The 16,658-nt window shown below is 54.3% G+C and overlaps 1 protein-coding gene across 5 annotated transcripts; it reads right to left on the minus strand.

Moving 5' to 3' along the window:
* Positions 1 to 216: 216 nt before the first annotated feature.
* NAXD (NAD(P)HX dehydratase) lies at positions 217 to 13,235 on the minus strand. Of its 5 annotated transcripts, none has more exons than XM_088842592.1 (10): positions 13,187 to 13,235; positions 9,524 to 9,674; positions 8,726 to 8,771; positions 7,886 to 7,974; positions 7,069 to 7,177; positions 4,828 to 4,878; positions 4,645 to 4,749; positions 3,768 to 3,888; positions 2,381 to 2,501; positions 217 to 1,490 (listed from the first exon to the last, which is right to left on the minus strand). In XM_088842592.1, exons 1-10 carry the CDS (start codon positions 13,233 to 13,235, stop codon positions 1,340 to 1,342), a joined length of 993 nt encoding a protein of 330 aa, XP_088698718.1. In that variant the 3' UTR covers positions 217 to 1,339. The 5 variants fall into 5 exon arrangements, with proteins under 5 accessions (XP_088698718.1, XP_055282690.2, XP_088698717.1 ...); XM_055426715.2 differs by lacking the exon at positions 13,187 to 13,235 and adding an exon at positions 12,911 to 13,058; XM_088842591.1 differs by lacking the exon at positions 13,187 to 13,235 and adding an exon at positions 12,790 to 12,980 and having other exon boundaries at positions 3,777 to 3,888; positions 9,524 to 9,704.
* Positions 13,236 to 16,658: the final 3,423 nt, after the last annotated feature.

The following is a 16,658-nucleotide window of genomic DNA, read 5'->3' on the forward strand; positions in this document are numbered from 1 at the left end:
GTTCAGAGATGCAGTGGTTCCCGTGACTGCTGCCTTATGTCTTCCATGGAGAGAAGCTGCTACACTCCAGGCTAATCGCTTCACTTTAACAGTGACAGGCACCCGTGAACCGTTCCGGGAGCTGGTTGGGCAGCTGTGTATTCATCCCCTTCATGTCTGAGGACCAAACTGAAGGTGAATTCTGGCTGTCTGAGAAAAAAATACACAACTCTCCAGTGAAATCAATCACGTCTGCTTTTTAATAACGACCACGATTTAGGTGTAATTCCCAAAAGGAAGAAAGCTCCGTGACAGTAATGAAGCTTTTCTATGATTAGATGTAAGTGATCCACAATTTTAAAGAAACCTAAAGTCCAAGCTGTTCAAAGAAAGCAGGATCTTATTGTCTGAACACAGAGCAGGGATCACTGAGGACAGATGTACAGACACAGGTCAGGCCCGCCCCACAGAAAGCATGTGGATAGTGCACTCAAGGGCACGCGCTGTAACCGATCCCCGGAGAAATGAGATGGGCCACCAAGCATCCACCATACAGACTGCCACACACAGGCTGACCCAATACCAACGAGACAACTCGGTGCAGAGACGCGCTCAGAACGTTCCCGAGAGCACCCCCACCCCCGCTGAGGCAGAGGCCCCAGTCCTGCCCTACCAGCAGCTGCAGGGCAGCCTGGGCCCCCATCTAGGACCTGACCTGGGAGCCCCGGGCACCCCTCACTGCGGGGGCCCAGCACCACGCTTGCCTTTGCACAGACACATGAAAGTGAGGTGTCCCAGAGCCGCCCCACACACTCGGGGGCCAGGGTTCATCATTTCCTTCTGTGGTTTTCCCAGGGGTCTCCAGGATTTCCAGTTCTGACAGATCGCTGACTATTCCGGAAAACTTCAGCCAATTAACCAACCAACGCTGAATATTTCTGCCCAGATGTGTGTGATCTAATTACCATTTAAAACGTAAAAATGAACTAAAGAATGAACACCACAGCCTTTGCAGGACCTCAAAAAGAAAACTTGATTCACACACAGTTGGGAACGAGAGACGGGACCCCCAAGAGGCCCACTAGTGAGGGCCCTTCTCGCAGGAACACGATGCTCAGACGCGGGGTCAGCTCCAGGCAGCAGCAGAGCACATGGCCTGGCTGAGCTGCCATCAGACCGTCTCGCCATGCGATGCTCTACGTTTTCTGACGCTGCAGAGGCTGAGGAAAGTTCACCAACACCGTTCCATATTAGTTTAGGCAGAAAGCGCTGTGCTCCAAACTGGCGTTCTGTCAACCTGCACAGTGCAGACCTCTCGGAGGACGCAGGCGAATGGCACTCGCCCTCCAGCGGCTCCAGCTCAGGCCTCAAACAGCCTGTGGAAGGCGGGCCCGACCTCGGCGACCATGTCGGAGGTGGTGGTGGCGCGTCCATGCTTCTGGAAGGCCTGCTGGCTGCACTGCCGGGTGAGGGCGCAGGCACCGAAGGCAGCCACAAGCAGTGGGCTGGGCCTGTGGGGAGAGGTCTCAGGGGCGGCCACCGCACCCCACGCGTCCTGCCTCAGTCCTGGGACCCATGCTGGCAAGCTCAAGTCTAAGGGCCTCTGAGCCAGCCTCCCTACAGTGAACACAGCCGGTAACTGGGCTATGGATGATCCTGATGGACGAGCACCAGAAACAGCTGTGCACGTGCGAAGGGTCAGGACACGGCCGTCGCCCCAGGTGGCCACACACAGCGCCTGGTCAGCGTCAGCGCTCACTGCGTTCTAGGACCCAGAGGATGCTGAGGCCAGGGACACCTGCTCGCCGCATCGCTGAGACCCCCGGGGACGCCTGCTCACTGTGTCACTGAGACCCCCAGGACGCCTGCTCGCCACGTCGCTGGACCTGCCAGCATGCTGTTTGCACACACCCCATGGGTGTGCTCGTCAGGTTTGCGGTGACCCTGCAGCCTGGCACCATCACTGTGGCCAGGATGGGTGCAGAGAGCAGAGATCTAGGTCCCAAGGGGTAGGGGTGCCCCAGCTCCCTCTACACGGTCTGGGGAGGGGCCTCCCCAGCTCAGAGCCTGGCCACCTCGTGGAGACTCATCCGTCAACACGAGCTCCCCCTGCCTGCGTGTCCCCCACCATGACAGCTGTTCTGAGAGCAGGCACTGCAGAGCCCCGGGCAGTGTTTCCCATACCAGCCAGCAGGGGTGAGAACAGGGAGAACCACCGGTGTCCCGGAGGCCATCCAGCCAGGGGGACGGGGCCACTTCCCGCAGCCAGACCAGCAGCAGGGATCAACCCGGCCAGCCCTGGGACCTCTCCCCGTGACACCGGTGTTCACCAGGAGCATTCCAATCTGCTCCTCAGTATATGTACGAGCTGCTTAAACAGGAGAAGTAAGACAGGACTTACCCGCCAGTCTTCTGGGGGCCGGCGCGGAGGGCCCAGTGCGCCAGGACACCCAGGGAGCCCGACAGGAGGTCCCCTTGCCCCCCGCACCTGCGGCCACTGCCCTCCTGGCTGCACACGAGCACTGTGGGGAAGAGCACGCGTTGGGGGCACCACCCCGCCTCCACCCCACCGCCCTACAGGGCAGCCTCCAGGCGAGCATGGCAGGAGGCCACCCGCCAACCAGCACCCGGGATCCCCCAGGAGACTCGGAGCTGGTGGCGCCACCCTGGCTGAGACTTGTCCACACTGCGAGAAGTTTCTGTTTCTTTGAAAATGTCTGAAGCAGTCGTGACTCTGTGTCAGGGTTCACCGCACCTTCTAGCATCTGAGGAGCCCACAGGCCTCAGGGTCCCTCGGAGAACACGCTGCGTTTCCTGTCCAGCGTGTGTGCATGCGCACGTGTGTTGTGTGTGCATGAGTGTGTGTGTGCATTCACGTGTGTGGTGTGTGTGTGTATGTAGTGTATGTGTGCATGAGTGTGTGCGTCACGTGTGGTGTGTGTGTGCACGCGTGCGTGTGGTGTGTGTGCATGAGTATATGTGTGCGTTCACCTGTACGTGGTGTGTGTATGTGGTGTGTGTGTGCATGAGTGTGTGTGTATCACGTGTGTGGTGTGTGTGCATGAGTGTGTGCGTTCACGTGTGTGGTGTATGCATGAGTGTGTGTGTGCGTTCACGTGTGTGGTGTGTGTGTGCATGTGTGTGTGTGCATGAGTGTGTGCGCGTTCACGTGTGGTGTGTGTGTATGTAGTGTGTGCATGTGTGAGCGTGTGCAAGCGTGCACACGCGTGCCCAAGCCTGTTCCGCTCCGCCTCCTGGTTTCTATGACCCAGTCAGCAGCCCTGCACCCCAGCAACGGCCCTGTGTCCAGTTGTCTGGTCACTGCCTGCCGGGCTTGGCGCCACCAGGGGACGGTAACAGTGGGAGGGCCCTGCAGGAGCAGAGGCGTCGCGCGCTGAGCCCGCAGCCCCGGTGAGGACACGAGCAGGCGGCCCCCAAGGCTGTGCTTCGTGCCTGGGGGCTCCCGCGCCACCGGCCACTCCTGGGGTTTCCCCTTTCCGGCACTTTTGTAAAACCAAACCAGCAGCAGGGACACACTCAGCACCCGCGTCTGTCTGCAGCGAGGTGGGGGCAGCCCTCCCTGGGCCATCGCACACAGCAGGGAAGGAGCATCAGCCGACACGCCGGGGCCAGCCCGTCCCACTGAGACCACCTCCCTGTGCAGAACACCGGGAAACAGGACAAAGATGGGCCTCCTGAGGCTGTGGACAAGCGGTCCTCCTGGGACTGGGGCCCAGCGTGGCTGTGCCAACTGGCCAACACACGGTGTGATGCCTGCGGCCACTCACCCTGCTCACCGTCAGAGATCACGTCCTGCTCCCCCTTCCGCACCACGGTGATGTTACCCAGGGCCTGGCTGAGTCTCAGCACAGCTCCGTGATGGTCCCCGCCATCCGGGGGCGCCCCCAGCTAGACAGGACCAGAGACACGGTCCTCATCAGACATGGAAGAGCCCGTCTGCCCGGGTCCTGACTCATCTGGGGGCCTGCCCGGCACCTGCTGACAGCCAGCTGAGCTCAGCCCTGAGGCCCAGGCGATCCGCGCTCCAGGAGGACAGTAACACAGTCCTCGGGGCAGCAACACTGCAGGGCGCCTGCCCCAACCTGGTCCCGGCAGAGTCAGGACCCCGGCCCACGGCAGGGAGTCTGCAGGTCTGCCCAAGTGACGCAGCTCTGAAGGATAAAGAGCAGACGGACGCACATGGGCGCTAACACATAAGGATGCTGGGTGGGCATACGCAGCTGACCCTTCAACAATTTCGGTGTGAATTGCGCGGTCCTTACACGTGGGCTTTCTTCCACAGTCACTACAATCAGGCTGGCTGAGTCCACGGAGGTGGAGCCGCACGTGTGAGGGACCGCGCGGAGCGAGGGCCGGCTGACCGACCCGCAGGCTCTCAGCAGCGCACAGGCAGCAGTGCCTAACCCCGCGCTGGGGTCAGCAGTGCGGTTTAATCTCATCCTCACAGACCCTATGATGTGGATGCCATCCCACCCCACCTCTTAGAGGAGGGGACGCAGGGCAGGGACAAAGTGATCACCTGGGGGACCCGGAGGCCAGGCTGACCCCTGAGTCCACCCCCCAACTTTCACCCCGTAAAGGATGCTGCATGGAGGATGCCCTGCTGTGCACGCATTCGCCCGCCTGGGTGGCTGGCTGACTCACCACGGCCTCGGACAGTCTGCCGAACTCCACGTGGTTGGGGGTGAGGACCACCTTCCGGTAGCCCTGGATGAGGGCCGGCTGCTGGGCGATGAGCCAGAGCCCGTCCTGTGGATGAGGACTCAGGTCACTCGGGCAGCCGCGGGGGCTGCGTTGAGGAGGTGGCAGGGCAGGGGCCACACTCACCGCGTCGATGACCACGGGGATGCCCCTGGCCTTGGACGCTTCCAGAATGCCCTGCAAGAAAGGAAGGCAGCTGAGCACTGAGCCCGTCGCCTGAGGAAAGCTGAAAGAAACAGCAGTTCTGATGGACTCCACACCAGGCCACCAACACACAAACGGGAAATCATAAAGCAAGTGCAAACTACAATGGGAACTCTGTAGGGCCGGCCTGACTCTGAACACACCACCGGCACCGGCTCCCAGGCCAGTCCACGGAGGCCGACCCCAAGCCATCATCTCCAAACTCCTACCAGTTACAGACCCTCAGGATTCAGGGCAGAAACCCGCCGCCTCAAGAAGCGCCTGGCTGTTCTGTTTTACGCACTTCTCATAAATCACGTTTCGTGAGTGTGCAAGTCCGTGACTAACCGTCCACAGTGAACGAGGCTCTCTTCCTGCTTGAAGCAGATGTCCTGAAACTGACCGTGGCGATGGCCGCAACCTCCGTGAACGCACCAGAAGCCACGCAGCAGTGCGCTCTGCATGAATGGATTGTGTGCCACGGAGAAACCTTGCTAAAACTGCTGAGAAGAAAGGCAGGAAACTGAACCCCGGCAAAACTAAATCACATCCCTGGGGTGGTCATGTAGCAAGGAACTTTTTATTTGAATTTTACTGAGATTTTTTATATGCCATTCAGTTCATTCATTTAAAGCGTACAGTTTGCAGTCATCACCACGTCAGTTTCAGGACAACATTTTCATCAACCGAGAGAAGCCCCGAACCCTTTCTGCCCAGCTGCAGACAGGCTGTTGAGCAGATCACACCAGACAGTGAACTCGCTCAGGAAAGACCTGAAGTGTCTGTGACCAGGCAGCACCAGGGAGAGAGAGGGGAAGGCACGCCCGTGTTTGCTGGGACCTGGTCCGTGCCACAGACACGCCAGCAGGTCTACGCTGGCTCACGCCCAACCTCTAACTCACGCGCTGCAGAGTAGCTTTTATTTTTAAGATTAACATACTAAATGTTTTATTATGAATTTTTAAAAATAACAAGAACTTAAAGCACAGAGAACCCCGGCTTTCATCACCTTAAATTCACCCCCAGTCCCTCTTGAAACAGATTATGTTTTCACGTGTCTATAAAAATCATTTTTCTTTTAGTATTTTGGATACAATATTCCTTGACTGAGCATAGCCCACATGTCTGTAAGATGGTTCTAAGAAAAAATAAAAGTTAAGGTATTCCAGCCAGATCACATGTCAAAGTTTACTTGCATGCTCGCCATCTGGGTGGGTTGAGGACAGACCCTACACACGCACCGTCTGTAAACAAGCGCCCCCTTGCATCAGTCACCGCCCTCGCAGCTCGGTTCCTGTGGGGCTGGCAGCACGTCCAGAAGGACATGCGCGCTGAGAGGCTGCTGGAGGCGCCCCGAGCACACTGTGTGCGATCAACGGGCCGACTGTTGGCGCCAGAGCCGGAGGCGTGTCCTGGTCCGCCCCACCCCGCCACCTGTCGCGGCCGCTGTCCTTCCTCAACTGTGGAGTCGTAGGTTTGAGGACATGACATCTCTAGCCCCAACTTCCACTCCAAAGGCTGGAATGAGAAGCTGTGGAACGGACCCTAACATTCAAGTTCTCACTGAATTCTGCCAAAGCCCACGCATGCCTGCCTGTAAACTGCTCTTTACCCATCAGACGGCTAGGAAAGCACAACCACACACACACCTCCATCAAAGGCACGGCTTACCCGGCCAGTGAGGTCATCAGAACTCAGAAGCAACCCCCCTGCCCGGGTCACGGTGACAGGGATGCCCCCAGGCACCAGCTGTTCTCAGTCCCGCGCCAACCAGGCCCGGGTAAAGCGCTCTGCAGACGTGGCTCTCTGGGACCGGGGGTGCACCGCCCTCACAGGAGCACCAGACCGCGGGCTGACCAGGCTGCCGGCAGCCCCGGCAGGGAGGGCACCGTGAGCCTGATCTGAGCCAGGCCCCTGAGAACACCGCTTGGCCCAGACGCTGGGACCCGCATCACGGCGGGACCCGCAGTGACTGCCTGGCCACAGCAGGAGGGCCCGCGCCCTAGAGGGCGCCCGCCCGCTGCCGTCTTGCTCAACGTGCGTCTCTCCTCACACACCTTCCTCCTCCGTCCCCAAACCCCAACTCCTCCACCACAAGCCTCACAGGACGATCAGCAGCAGGAGACACGATGCGTGTCAGACTTCCCGTGACCAGAGCAGTCTCCTGGGACAGGCCGCGGTTACCTTGACGTTTTCCACAAGAGCATCATTCCTGCCGAGGCCGGGCCCCACCACCAGGGCATGCAGTCGGGGCAGCCACTGCTCCACGTCGCGGACGGCCTCTGGGCTGTCCCTGAGCAAGAAAGAGACGCGTGCGATTGTTTCCTTTACTAATCAGACTACAGACTTTTGGCAGATTTCCCCCAAGGTCATTTTCCTGTCCCAGGACCCGAGCCGGGGCTCCTCCAGGACCGTCCACTTGGCTCCCCAGTCGGCTGCAGGACGCCCTCCTGGCCTCCCCCATGCCCACCGCCCCCCACCCCCATCTGCTCCCCGCTGCCTGCACACCAGGCCCTCCCCACCCATACACACCCCTGCCTGCCAGTTTAAACACCATCCATCCAGCCCTTTTCCTCCACAGGGCACCCCAGGACTCGACAAGAGTCTCCCAGGGGGACCCCTGCCACTCAGGGCCCCAAGGTTTTATTCTCAACACAGTGGTCTGACGAGCCTTTTAAAGCATGAGGCTCCAGCAGCGCCTCTGTGACGTTCACAAAGCTAGGCGGGCACGTGAAGCAACCATGGGGTCCTGTCTCATGTAAGTGAAAGCCAAGCCCTTATGGTTACCCTCATGACCACTTCTCCACTCACCTGGCCCGTCCTGAGCACCCATGCCGAGTGCCTCCAGCGTGAGCTCCTGCACCCTTTCCCCACCACCCTGTGTCCGCAGGCCACGCTGGACGCCATGCCCTGTGCCACCACCCACCACCAGCCTACGCACAACCGCACCTGCCTTGCACGCACCCTGTGTTCCCTGTCCGGGGACGCCCGCCCCACTCACAGAACGGGGTGCACGATCAGCTCCGGGCTGTAGGACTTGATCACGGGCGCGGCCTCCCGGGTGCAGAACACGTGGGACAGATCCGCGCCCTGGGGAGGGGCACAGCAGGCCGGCTCAGGCGGGACTCGCCTGACAGACGCCCAGAGTGCACGGCCCTGCCGCAACCGCCCCCACCCACAGCACCGTCTGCAGGAGCACCCGCCGCCGCAGCTCGCCCCCTGCCAGGAGGCGGCCAAGAAGGCCCAGGCCAGCAGCAGAGCCTGAGAAAGGCCTGGAAGGAAAGGCGGACACTGCTGCCACCCAAGAGGAGCCTGGCGTGCTGCAGCCCAGGGGGTCGCAAAGAGCTGGACACAACTCAGCGACTGAACAGGGGGCAGGTCACCAGTCACCAGACGGCGTCACTGTGAGGTCTGCGCGCTGCAGGGTCCACCTCACGGCCCCTGGGCTGCCAGACGGCGTCACTGTAAGGTCTGTGGGCTGCACGGTCCACTTCATGGTCCCTGGGCCACCAGGCCTTCGGGATGTGCATGATCAAAATACCCGGGCAGTGGCCACGGTGAAAAGGTGTCCACTGCCAGTGCGAGGCCTGAAAAGGCAGCCCAGGATCACCATGGCAAGGGGCACTTCTAATAAAACTTGAATTTAAGAGAAAAATGAGTCCCCATATGAGTTACTCTGTGGCTACACAAAAGGTCAGGGTAGATTTAAATGTATCTCTCACCCGAGGTTACCCGAAATGTTATTTAGATTTCTATCAGAAAACATCTGCTGCAGTCATATTTAAATGATCCAACACTTTCACTAAAACAATCCTAACAAAGAAGCTATAAGCAAACATACCACTTTGAGAGCTGAGATTGCCGCAAAATAGGGGGCTCCGGTGTACCTAAGGGAAATTAACAGTCAGAAGCAAGAATGAGGCAAGCGTTGTCCAGACCTCAACAGAAAGATTACCTCCTAGTGCACATTAGTTGAGCAAGATTTCTATCAACTGAAAAAATTTTTTTCAATTCCAGGAATAATTAATTGCAAAATAGCATCTACAGTATCAGCAAAAATCATAAACTTTCTAGGAATTAACCTTATAAAAACACATGGTAACTCTACAGGGAAAACGGAAAACCAATTAAAGCATAGCGGAGATACACACTTGATGAGATGACTTAGCATTATAGAGACGACAGTTCTCTCTAACAGAGACACAGAAAGTCCTGGAGTTCCCAGAAATGCCCACAGCTACAAGTAAGAGAAAAGGCAATGCCAGCTGAGCAAGACTGGGGTTCTGTTGGCAAGGAGGATGGGTGGGGATGTGTACTAGGGGGAAAACCAAAAGACAAAACATCCGGAGGTCTGAGAAGCCAGCGAGAGTTCGCCAAAGGCCTCTGCAGAGAGGGAGTGTGCTCAAGGTGACCACTGGCCACCTGGACAGGCCGGTGCCCCAGGGGCAGGACCCAGCCTGAGAGCAGCGGCGAGCAGAGGCCACGGCCACCTTGCCCAGTCAGGGCCCCCCGCCTTCTCTTCTGTTCAAACGTTCCTCATGGAAAAATACTGCCATAGTATCAGCCGACACTTGGGAATGATTCCTGGAGTCCAACTAGACAGACAGACAGACGGACGGGTGGATGATGCATCACTTACTCCTGGCAGCCTCCCACCACGCCGATCCTGCCATCCTGCCCTTTGTGCTTCTTGGTGCTTAGGGGAGGGACCACGCTTCTCACCAGCTGCAAAGGATTCTCCATGTCCTTTACTGAGTGTGCTTTATGATGCGAAAAGGCTCTTTTTAACACTGAAAAACAGGAAAAGGCTCTTTTTAACACTGAAAAACAGCTATCAATTTATATAAAAAAGAGACATTAATCAAAATACTTCCCAAAGCTGACTTAACATGAATGTGGCAGACTCTTATTCAGTGGTTCCATTATTTCATTTCCATAAGAAAATGAGGTTTAGAAATAACACAACACTAACACCTGTGGTTAAGTACCAGATTTACTCTGAAATGTATCAGACGTCTTGGAAATATACTTAACCCTTCGAAAAGCTTTCCTAAATGCGCTATTACTTACTGAACTACACACATTTCACCACAATCTTCCTGCAGCTTATTAGGTCTCTTCCCCCCCTTTGTTACTTTCCACTGTCTATTCAAGCCAGACAGGTTCATGTTCTTCCCAATTTAGTTTTCTAGTCCTGGCTCCCATACGCAGTTAGATACTAATCAAGTATCTAATCAACCTGGAAATGGCATTCTAAATAAAGGACACATCTTACACTGGGCTCAAAGTGGTTTTTTACTTTTCTGGCCTTGCCACAAAGCACACAGGATCTTAGCTCCCTGACCCGAGATTGAACCTGTGCCCCCCACAGTGGAAGCATGGAATCTTAATCAGGGGACAGCCAGGTAAGTTCCCAAAGTGGCATTTTAAAATAGTCTGATCCCTGAACTGTCCATAAACAGCCAATTTTAATCGGCCTTCCTTGAAAAACTTCCTGTATTCTTTGCCACATTATTTAAAACATCTCAACTGTGAGAGAAATTCTATGTCCTGTAGAGCCCAATGTATAAATAGGTAATAAAGCACGGATTTTCTCTAGAATTAAAGGATCTTTGCTGACACGAACAACACTTTCACATAAAAGGCATCCAATATTTTTATCTTCCCATTATCTTAGCAGTGGAGAAAAACTACACGTGGGTCATGAGTTCAAGTGAAGACCAGAGGCTGACTCAGCTCCATATGGTAGAACAGCTTTATCTTTATATTGCTCATACTGTTTTACTTTCATTCAACAAAATTATTCAAGTAATACTCTTTAGTGAGTAGATGTAAATGCCTCCTTAGTTGCTGCATCAGATGCTTAGACCCCAAGATGTAAAAAGAATATTACCATCCAACCAAACACCTTCCCACTTTCTTCCAAATCAACACAGGATTAAAACTCCAAACAGAACCATATAAACCTTTGGCCATGAAAAGGCACAGGAAGCCTTGCTCAACCATCAGCCTAGCCACTGACCCTCGATTCCAGCCCAGCTTGCCACGCCACCGAGGTGCTGGGCCAACCAGCTCTCACTCCTCGCCCCCGCCTCAGCGCCGTCTGCACCCGAATTCCCTGCCACGTGCTGTCTTCCCACCGCGCACAGTGGCTGTGAGACACGCCTGCGTGGGCACCCTGGCCAGCTGCAGGACAGGAACCTGAGCTGTTACAGAATTTAACGGCGGCCCTGCTGACCACTGACGGCCGTCTGTGCAGTCAAGTGCTCTCCAGGCACCTGTTTCAACATGACTGATCAATGTGAGCACATCAGAGAAAGGCTGCCCCTCCAAATACCCCAGAACAGCAAACAAGGGTGCTTTCTAAAGACTGGAAGCTGAACCCAAACTTAACAGTCACTCGAGGACTAGTCTGGGTTCCTTACAATGTTCTGGCCTTATCAATTACCATTACTTTAATCTAAGCACCTAACTACACACAAAATACCCCAAAGACTACGCCTCTACCTCTGCCGAATGCTGTAGGTAGGGTTCCCACCTGTGATTTAAGGGCTGGACTCCACCCTCAACCACTGTGGACAGAGTCTGGCACAAAATAAGCCACTCAGTAAATGTCTGATGAATTAACGGCATGGTGGTTCACTCTTTAGTGGAAGCCAGTTTATCCTTTTACAGACAAGGAAACTGAGACTCAGAGACGGACCTGCGAAGACGCCACGGTTACGAATGGATAAGCCTGGGCAGAACACACCATTTTACCAAAACGCTGTCATTTTCAGACACAAAAAAAATTTAATATTTAAAGAAAATCAATCACACCACCAACCAAAAGACAAGTGAAATCCTTCTCACGTGCCTTCTGAAAGCAATCTGTGATGCGTTAAAAAGAAAATCACTGCTGGGGAAAAAAAATCATATCACTGTTGAGAAGTACAGCGGTTTCAGTTAACTGCAACTGTATGACTGCAAAGCACAACCCACAGTGCTCATCCATAACGTTCACCTGAAATGAACACGTTCGCGAAAGAGCCAAAGGAAGATCGATCAAATTTCCCTACACTCCACAGAAAAGGAAGTTTCAGCTAACTCTCTAACATACACCATTAGGACTTTCCTACAGAAATACTGAAACATACACACCAAACCTAAGGATAAAAAGGCTTTGAGGAGAGGCAACTTGAAATTTACCCCATTAAGCAATTTGTCTTCATACAATTCTGAATCTGGAGCAACAGGTCAGACCTGTCTGGTTTTTGTTTGTGTTACACGAATGTGGCTGAGGAGAGTTAAATGGATTTCTTTATTCTGGGCTGTTTTCTAGAATTACTTGCCACTCACAACTGTGCGATCTCAACAATTTCATGTAAACTAGGGTTAATTTGGAACCGGTGACAACGATCTTTAAATTAACCTGGAGCTGCCATAAGGCCGGGAGGGGAAGTCAGTGACCTGCAATTCTGTTATTTTTCTGGTAAAAAAGTTCAGCAAACTGGCCTAATGAGGAAACCTCAAGCCGACTCAGAGAAAAATCTTGCCAGACCACAGCAGAGTGTATGGATTTTAGACGAACAGCGACCAACAAACTATCTGCAAACAAATGCTGGTGGGGTGGGCGGAAGGGCCCGGGGGAGGCAGCAGCGGAGGGCGCGGGGGCCCGGCTCCCCGCAGCTCCGCCCGGGGCCCGCTCACGCGGGGCTCGGCCGGCCTGCGTCTCCCCGGTCCGGCCCTTTGCGGGGGCGCCTGGCTCGCGGCCCTCGCTTTCCCAGGCCGTCGTGACCGGGGAGGCGACAGGCCGCCCGACGGAGTGAAGCACGGGCTCCCCGAACAGCGGGGACGCGCTCGTGCGGTTCACGCTGCGGCCCTCCCGCCTCTGCGGCAGCCGGGGCCGGGCCCGCGGCCGAGTACCTGCATCCAGCGGCGGCCCGTAGAGCGCCAGCGCGGCCGAGAGCACCGCCAGCACGGCGGCGCCGGCGACCGCGGCCCCGGCCCGGACGGCCATGCCCCGGAAGGCTGGGAGCGCGCTCACCTGGCCGCCAGCCCCGGACCGCCCGGCAGCCGAGACCCACCGCCATCCGCGCACTTCCGGGCTCCCGGCCGCCCCCGCGCGGCCACGGGGACCGCCGTGCACCGCTCACTTCCGGGCTCCCGGCCGCCCCCGCGCCGCCTCGGGGACCGCCGCGCACCGCGCACTTCCGGGCTCCCGGCCGCCCCCGCGCGGCCACGGGGGACCCACCGCCATCCGCGCACTTCCGGTCTCCCGGCCGCCCCCGCGCCGCCTCGGGAACCGCCGCGCACCGCGCACCTCCGGGCTCCCGGCCGCCCCCGCTCCGCCTCAGGGGACCCACCGCCATCCGCGCACTTCCGGGCTCCCGGCTGCCCCCGCGCGGCCGCCGGCGTCACGGCTCTCTGCGGGCTTCCGGGCTGCGCGCCCCGCGCTCTAGCGGAAAGCGGGCTCCTTGACCCGGGCCGCTGCGCCGCGGGCTGGCCTCCGCCGGTCCCTGAGGACTGTTTTTGTTTTTAAAGAAGTATTTATTTTATTTATTTGGCTGCACCAGATCTTAGCTGACAAAAGTCCGTCTAGTCAAAGCTATGGTTTTTCCCGTGGTTATGTATGGATGTGAGAGTTGGACTGTGAAGAAAGCTGATCGCCGAAGAATTGGTGCTTTTGAACTGTGGTGCTGGAGAAGACTCTTGAGAGTCCCTTGGACTGCAAGGAGATCCAACCAGTCCATTCTAAAGGAGATCAATCCTGGGTGTTCATTGAAAGGACTGATGCTAAAGCTGAAACTCCAATACTTTGGCCACCTCATGCGACGAGTTGACTCACTGGAAAAGACTCTGATGCTGGGAAAAGTTGGGGGCGGGAGGAGATGGGGACAACAGAGAATGAGATGGCTGGATGGCATCACTGACTCTGTGGACATGAGTTTTAGTGAACTCCGGGAGTTGGTGATGGACAGGGAGGCCTGGCGTGCTGTGATTCATGGGGTCGCGGAGAGTCAGACACGACTGAGCGACTGAACTGAACTGATCTTACTTGGTGCATGTGGGATCTCGTTGCCTGACCAGGGATCAAATCCCAGCCCCCTATGCTGGGAGCATGGAGTCTTAGCCCCTGGACCACCAGGGAAGTCCTCAGTAGCTTTCTTAAAAACACGAATAAAATAATCAGTGAAAACTTGATTCTGCTATTGATTGGCTTAGCTATGACTGATCTGTAATTTCACTGCAGTTCTTCTCATTGGTCAGTTTGATGAGATCAGGGAACAGAATCATTATTAAAACCACCAATGATGAAAGCGCTGCTCATGTTTGTCACGTTTGCAGAGGGCACTGTGTGTGTTCTCACCTTCTCCTACATAAAATCCAGGAGCATATTGCTCCATCCTTTCTCCCTGCGTTTACCAGATAAGTCACACTGAGCTGAATCTGAGATCATCGAATTCACCTTATTCATCCCTAGTCAGGAAGTTAGGCTGAGAGGAAATAAAACATCTAATTGTGTGTGCGTGTGTGTGTGTGCACATTTGCACACTTATGTATCAGTTCAGTTCAGCCGTTCAGTCGTGTCCGACTCTCTGCGACCCCATGAATCACAGCACGCCAGGCCTCCCTGTCCATCACCAACTCCCGGAGTTCACTCAAACTCATGTCCACAGAGTTGGTGATGCCATCCAGCCATCTCATTCTCTGTCGTCCCCTTCTCCTCCCGCCCCCAACCTTTCCCAGCATCAGACTCTTTTCCAGTGAGTCAACTCGTCCCATGAGGTGGCCAAAGTATTGGAGTTTCAGCTTTAGCATCAGTCCCACCAATGAACACCCAGGATTGATCTCCTCTAGAATGGACTGGTTGGATCTCCTTGCAGTACAAGGGACTCTCAAGAGTCTTCTCCAACACCACAGTTCAAAAGCATCAATTCTTCGGCAATCAGCTTTCTTCACAGTCCAACTCTCACATCCATACATGACCACGGGAAAAACCATAGCCTTGACTAGATGGACCTTTGTTGGCAAGGTAATGTCTCTGCTTCTTAATATACTATCTAGGTTGGACATAACTTTTCTTCCAAGGAGTAAGCGTCTTTTAATTTCATGGCTGCAATCAGCATCTGCAGTGATTTTGGAGCCCCCAAAAATAAAATCTGACACTGTCTCCACTGTTTTTCCATCTATTTCCCATGAAGTGATGGGACCAGATGCCATGATCTCTGTTTTCTGAATGTTGAGCTTCAAGCCAATTTTTCACTCTCCTCTTTCACTTTCAAGAGGCTTTTGAGTTCCTCTTCATAATCACAGGAAACTAGCCGATCTGATCACATGGACCACAGCCGAATGTGGTCCACTGGAGAAGGGAATGGCAAACCACTTCAGTATATTTGCATTGAGAACCCCATGAACAGTATCAAAGGGCAAAATGACAGGATACTGAAAGAGGAATTCCCCAGGTGGGTAGGTGCCCAGTATGCTACTGGAGCTCAGTGGAGAAATAACTATAGAAGGAATAAAGGGATGGAGTAAAAGCAAAACCAATACCCAGTTGTGAATGTGACCAGTGATAGAAGCAAGGTCCGGTGCTGTAAAGAGCAATATTGCATAGGAACCTGGAATGTTAGGTCCATGAATCAAGGCAAATTGGAAGTGGTCAAACAGGAGATGGCAAGAGTGAACATAGACATTCTAGGAATCAGTGAATTAAAATGGACTGGAATGGGTGAATTTAACTCAGATGACCATTGTATCTACTACTGTGGGCAGGAATCCCTTAGAAGAAATGGAGTAGCCATCATGGTCAACAAAAGAGTCCAAAAGGCAGTACTTGGATGCAATCTTAAAAACGACAGAATGATTTCTGTTCATTTCCAAGGCAAACCATTCAATATTACAGTAATCCAGGCCTATGCCCCAACCAGTAATGCTGAAGAAGCCGAAGTTAATCGGTTCTATGAAGACCTACAAGACCTTTTAGAACTAACACCCAAAAAAGATGTCCTTTTCATTATAGGGGACTGGAATGCAAAAGTAGGAAGTCAAGAAACACCTGGAGTAACAGGCAAATTTGGCCTTGGAGCACGAAAAGAAGCAGGGCAAAGGCTAATAGAGTTTTGCCAAGAGAACGCACTGGTCATAGCAAACACCCTCTTCCAACAACACAAGAGAAGACTCTACACATGGACATCACCAGATGGTCAACACCGAAATCAGATTGATTATATTCTTTGCAACCAAAGATGGAGAAGCTGTATACAGTTAGCGAAAACAAGACCAGGAGCTGACTGTGGCTCAGATCATGAACTCCTTATTGCCAAATTCAGACTTAAATTGAAGAAAGTAGGGAAAACCACTAGACCATTCAGATAGGACCTAAATCAAATTCCTTATGATTATACAGTGGAAGTGAGAAATAGATTTAAGGGACTAGATCTGATTGATAGAGTGCCTGATGAACTCTGGACGGAGGTTCGTGACATTGTACAGGAGACAGGGACCAAGACCATCCCCATGGAAAAGAAATGCAAAAGAGCGAAATGGCTGTCTGAGGAGGCCTTAAAAATAGCTGTGAAAAGAAGAGAAGTGAAAAGCAAAGGAGAAAAGGAAAGATATAAGCATCTGAATGCAGAGTTCCAAAGAATAGCAAGGAGAGATAAGAAAGCCTTCCTCAGTGATCAATGCAAAGAAATAGAGGAAAACAACAGAATAGGAAAAACAAGAGACCTCTTCAAGAAAATTAGAGATTCCAAGGGAACATTTCATGCAAAGATGGGCTCGATAAAGGA

Source organism: Moschus berezovskii, chromosome 13, assembly GCF_049115385.1.
Source record: "Moschus berezovskii isolate FMDL1 chromosome 13, NW_MosBer_1.0, whole genome shotgun sequence".
In the NCBI taxonomy this organism is placed as follows: Eukaryota; Metazoa; Chordata; class Mammalia; order Artiodactyla; family Moschidae; genus Moschus; species Moschus berezovskii.

Coding starts and splice junctions, on each gene's coding strand:
- NAXD (XM_055426718.2), bottom strand. CDS start 12,883: ATGGCCGTCCGGGCCGGGGCCGCGGTCGCCGGCGCCGCCGTGCTGGCG. Junction 7,975..8,725: donor CAATCTCAGCTCTCAAAGTG/GTATGTTTGCTT, acceptor GCCCCTCCCCAG/GGCGCGGATCTGTCCCACGT. Junction 2,502..3,767: donor GATCTCTGACGGTGAGCAGG/GTGAGTGGCCGC, acceptor TCTTCCCCACAG/TGCTCGTGTGCAGCCAGGAG.